The sequence below is a fragment of the Wolffia australiana genome, chromosome 13 (genome assembly GCF_029677425.1).
Source record: "Wolffia australiana isolate 7733 chromosome 13, ASM2967742v1".
Taxonomy (NCBI): Eukaryota; Viridiplantae; Streptophyta; class Magnoliopsida; order Alismatales; family Araceae; genus Wolffia; species Wolffia australiana.
Window position 1 is genome coordinate 5,927,724 of NC_135847.1, and position 5,149 is coordinate 5,932,872.

Sequence of the window (5,149 nt, forward strand, 5' to 3'; positions counted from 1 at the left end):
AACGCATTAAGACCCTTCACTCTCTCACGTAGAACTTGAGCCACCAAACACAATGGAAACTTGTATTTCTCTTTCTCTCTCTAGAATCTATAGTTTCAGTTGAAACACATTAAGACCCTTCTCTCTCTATCTCATTCTTGACTCTTTAGACTCCAAGCCCAACCGAAATTTGTATTTCTCTTTCTCTCTCAAGAGTCTAGAGCTACAGTTGAAACGCATTAAGAACCTTCACTCTCTCCAAACCTAGTAGAAACTTGTATAATTGTATTTCTCTGTCTCTCTCTAGAATCTATAGTTTCAGTTCAAACACATTAAGACCCTTCTCTCTCTATCAGTACTTGAGCCTCCAAACCCGACGGAAACTTGTATTTTTCTTTCTCTCTCTAGAGTCTAAAGTTGCAGTTGAAACACATAAAGACCCTTCTCTCTCTATCTCAGTACTTGAGCCTCCAAACCCGATGGAAACTTGTATTTCTCTTTCTCTCCCTAGAATCTAGAGTTGTAATTGAAGCGCATTAAGACCCTTCACTCTCTCCCTCAATACTTGAGCCTCCAAACCCGATGGAAACTTGTATTTCTCTTTCACTCTCTAGAATCTAGAGTTGCAACTGAAACGCATTAAGACCCTTCACTCTCTATCTCAGAACTTTAGCCTCCAAACCCAACTGAAATTTTGTATTTCTCTTTCTCTCTCTAGAGTCTAGAGCTGCGGTTGAAACTCACTAAGACCCTTCTCTCTCTATCTCAGTACTTGAGCCTCCAAACCCAACTGAAATTTGTATTTCTCTTTCTCTCTCTAGAGTCTAGAGCTGCAGTTGAAGCGCATAAAGACCCTTCACTCTCTCCCTCAATACTTGAGCCTCCAAACCCAACTGAAACTTATATTTCTCTTTCTCTCTCTAGAGTCTAGAGCTGCTGTTGAAACGCATTAAGACCCTTCTCTCTCCTTCTCACGCAGAACTTGAGCCTCCAAACCCAACTGAAACCTGCATTTCTCTTTCTCTCTCTAGAGTTACGTGGGGAACACAGTAGGACCCATCTCTCTCTCTTGGTTTGTACGTTTTCCTGGATACCCATCACGTGGGTCGGCCACAGAGTGGCAGGGGAGGAACTTTCTCTCTCTTCTTTCGTTTCTTTCTCGCTCCTGATTCGCTAAGGCCGGCTACGACTCCCAATGCACCGTCTTCCTCCTCCGCCTATTTAAACAACCCTTCCGTCCATTACAGTCTTCTTCTGCAGTAAAGATGGGTTCTTACAGCTTGGTGATATGCTACTGTTTCTTGGGTCTTCTCGGCTCGGCTATGGCAGCGCCGCCCAGGCAGCCCGTCGACGTTCCCTTTCAGAAGAACTACGTGCCCACTTGGGCCGCAGACCACATCAAGTACATCAATGGCGGCCGCGAGGTGCAGCTAGTGCTTGATAAATCCTCTGGTACAGTCTATCTTCTTCTTCTTCCCTTGTTAATATTCAAGTGGTTACCCGCTGTGCTAAAAGTTATAGCTGTTAAGGATTGGATGTTTTTCTTCAACACTCCTCACTGTACCTGCGTTGTGGGTTTTTTAAAACCATGTTTCCTTCAAAGAATTTCCTACTTTGGCTGACAGCAAGGGCAGGATGTTGTTCTTGAGCACTGCTCAGGGTACCTGCATATTGGGATTTTTAGATCATGTTTCATTCAAACAATTACCGATTTTATTGAGAAATGTGGCTGATAGCAAGGGCAGGATTTCAACACTCCTCACAGTACCTGGGTATTGGGATTCTTACGCCATATCTCATTCGAATTATTATCAACTTTGTTAAGAAGTGTGGCCGATTGCAAGGGTAGGATGTTGTTCCACAGCACTCCGAGCAGCAACTTCTTATTTATGGCCTAAAGCGCGTAGTGTTTGGATTCTGGGACTGTATACCATGTTTCATTCAGAGAATTGCCAACTGGGCTTAAAACTATTGCTGATTGCAAGGGTAGGATGTTGTTCTTCAACACTATGCACTATATGTGCTTATTGGGATTTTTATACCATGTTTCATTCAAACAGTTACCCACTTTGTTAAGAAATATAGCTGATAGCAAGGGTTGGATGTTTCTCTTCAAGACTCCTCAAAGTACCCGCATATTGCAATTTTTATATCTGTTTCATTCAAACAGTTACCAACTGATACAAGGGTAGGATGTATAACATTTTTCATTCAGACAATTACCAACTGGACTAAATACAATAGTTGATAGCGTAGGTAAGATGTTACTCTTCTACACTCCTCGTAGTACTTGCGTATTGATGGCCTTAAGCGCGTAGTGTTTTGATTCTGGGATTTTATACTCATTCTGGTAATTACCAACTGGGCTAAAAAGTATGGCTGACAGGAAGGGGAGGATTTTGCTCTTATTCATGGCCTAAAAGGCGTAGTTTTTTTATTCTGAGATTGCCTGCCATGTTGCATTTAAATAATACCAACTGTGCTAAAGGACGTTACCTCCTTTGTAGGATTTTGTTCTTTAACAGTCCCCTATAACACCCGCCGCTGGGCTACTATGGCCCAAAGGGCTCAGTTTGTTGATTCTGGGATTTGATGCCATATTCAAATCAAGTGATTATCAGCGGTGCTAAAGTTGTAGCTGATAGAAAGGGTGCTACATTTCCTCTTAGGTAGGGTGTGATTCTTCAATGCTTCCCCGCAACACCTGCTGCCTGCTTATTTACAGCCCAAAGCGCGCAGGATACCTTGTTAGATTCCAGTGAATACTAACTGGGCTAAAAACTATAGCTGATAGCTATGCAGCTATGTTACCTCTTGGGTAGGATGTTTATCTTTGACACCCGCTTCCAAAGCTGCTGCGTGTTGGTCTATTAATGGCCGAAGTGTGTGTGCTGATACGATGTTATGTTTTAGTCTTTACCAACTGTGCTAAAAGCTTTGACTGATGATGTTTCTGATATAACCACGTTTACTCAGGAACTGGTTTTCAGTCCAGGGGCGCTTATCTTTTTGGCCACTTCAGTATGCAGTTGAAGCTCGTACCTGGCGATTCCGCTGGAACTGTTACGGCATTCTATGTGAGCCCAATCCCTTTGTTTTTCTTCTGATATTTTTTATCCAAATAAAAGTTGATTTAAATTTTGTATTGAATAATTTTCTGTCGCTAGATACTGGGTTCATTATAGCTAGTTCATCTTCTCTGTGTGTGTGTGCTGCAGCTGTCGTCCCAGAACTCGGAACATGACGAGATCGACTTCGAGTTCTTGGGGAACAGGAGCGGTCAGCCCTACATTGTTCAGACCAATGTTTTCACAGGCGGCAAAGGAGACAGGGAGCAGAGGATCTATCTCTGGTTTGACCCCACCAAGGACTACCACTCCTACTCCGTCCTTTGGAATATGTACCAGATAGTGTAAGTCTTATTTGTCCCCACCTTAGTCTAGTCTTTGATTCCTCATCCATGATTTTGTTTCTATGAATGTATCTACCCATGCTTCTATTTAAATCCATATATATATGTATCAATGCATGGATTTATATATGCATCTATTCATGGATATATTCATCCGCCCATCCAACTTATCATCCCACCGTTTAACAGTTCATTCATCTGTCTCAAGATATCCATCCATGTAACAAGTCATCCCTCCTCCAACATTCATCCATCTATCTCAAGATATCCGTCCATATGACAAGTCATCCCTCATCTAAAGTTCATCCATCTATCTCAAGATATCGATCCATATGACAAGTCATCCCTCATCTAACGTTCATCCATCTATATCAAGATATCCATCCATATGACAAGCCATGCCTCATCTAACGTTCATCCATCTATATCAAGATATCCATCCATATGACAAGCCATCCCTCATCTAAGGTTCATCTATCCTTCCCATAATTCATCCATCCATCCATCCGCCCATGAACAAGTAAACTATCCACAAAGTCATCCATCCATTTAAACATCTAGCCAATCATCTAGCCATCCGTCTATCCAAGTAAATTGACAAGTAACTTTTCCCAAGATAAAGAAAATTCGACCCCTGCCCAAAAAAGAAATATGGTTAAATAATGTTTATGACAAGTGGGGGAGATCTGATCCAATGTGCAGGTTCTTCGTGGACGACGTGCCAATCAGGGTGTTTAAGAACAGCAGGGATATAGGGGTGAGATACCCATTCAACCAGCCAATGAAGCTCTACTCGAGCCTGTGGACTGCTGATGACTGGGCCACGCGTGGTGGGCTGGAGAAGACAGATTGGTCCAAGGCCCCTTTCATTGCCTCCTACCGGGGTTTCCACGTGGACGGTTGCGATGCGTCCACCAGCGCCACCATCTGCGCCACTCAGGGACAGCGATGGTGGGACCAACGCGCATTCCAGGACCTGGATGGCCTCCAGTACCGACGTCTCGCCCGGGTCCGTGCCAAGTACACCATCTACAACTACTGCTCTGACCGTGCTCGATTCCCAGCCATGGCCCCAGAGTGCAGAAGGGACCGCGACATATGATCTGTTTATTCTTCTTCAGGTAAGGTACCCTCCTCACTCTCTGTTCTCCTCTCTTTTGTTTAAGTTTTGAGAATTTGGTGGTCTGATTGCTCTGTTCATGGGGTGGGTCTCAAGCCAATCGCAATAAATTAACTTTTCTTCTTTTAGGTCCTGAGAATTTTGGCTTTTGACATGGATTCCAGGAGAAACACGCACATGGGATTTTTGATTTTGGGTTGGGCATAGGAGATCTTTACTTTGGATTCTGAGAATCATAATTATAGAAACCGTTCTATCGTTCTCACCTTTTAGCTGACATTATGGGCATGTCTCTGAGCCCAAATGTGGAGACCCTTGCACTTTTTTCTGTTCAATTAAAATTGTCCAATCCTTGCCAAATATACAAATTTCCAATCGTATCATAAACTTATAAATTTACTGACACGTTAATATCCAAGATATTTTGGGTTTTTATTCTAGTGTAACACGTTTGGATTTGAAAATTTATTTTTAGTTCTGAATCTTTGAAATAACCTATTTCATGATGCTATTAGATGTAGCATGGGTTTGGTGGAAAGTATCTCAAGAAGTAGTTCTCGATGCATTTGGTATTATGTCCTTGCTTCTAACACGACAGACAATAACTTTAATGTAAAGTTATGATGCGTGTATAAAAA

The 5,149-nt window shown here is 42.5% G+C and overlaps 1 protein-coding gene across 4 annotated transcripts; it reads left to right on the forward strand.

The window, feature by feature from the left end:
* The first annotated feature begins 1,023 nt into the window (after window positions 1–1,023).
* XTH5 (xyloglucan endotransglucosylase/hydrolase 5) lies at window positions 1,024–4,879 on the forward strand. 4 transcript variants are annotated; one of them, XM_078585412.1, is made up of 5 exons: window positions 1,024–1,431; window positions 2,956–3,056; window positions 3,198–3,391; window positions 4,094–4,512; window positions 4,641–4,879. In XM_078585412.1, the coding sequence occupies exons 1-4, from the start codon at window positions 1,245–1,247 to the stop codon at window positions 4,491–4,493; spliced, it is 882 nt and encodes a 293-aa protein (XP_078441538.1). In that variant the 5' UTR covers window positions 1,024–1,244; the 3' UTR covers window positions 4,494–4,512; window positions 4,641–4,879. The 4 variants fall into 4 exon arrangements, with proteins under 4 accessions (XP_078441538.1, XP_078441535.1, XP_078441536.1 ...); XM_078585409.1 differs by having other exon boundaries at window positions 1,227–1,431; window positions 4,094–4,517; XM_078585410.1 differs by having other exon boundaries at window positions 1,227–1,431; window positions 4,094–4,517; window positions 4,676–4,879.
* Window positions 4,880–5,149: the final 270 nt, after the last annotated feature.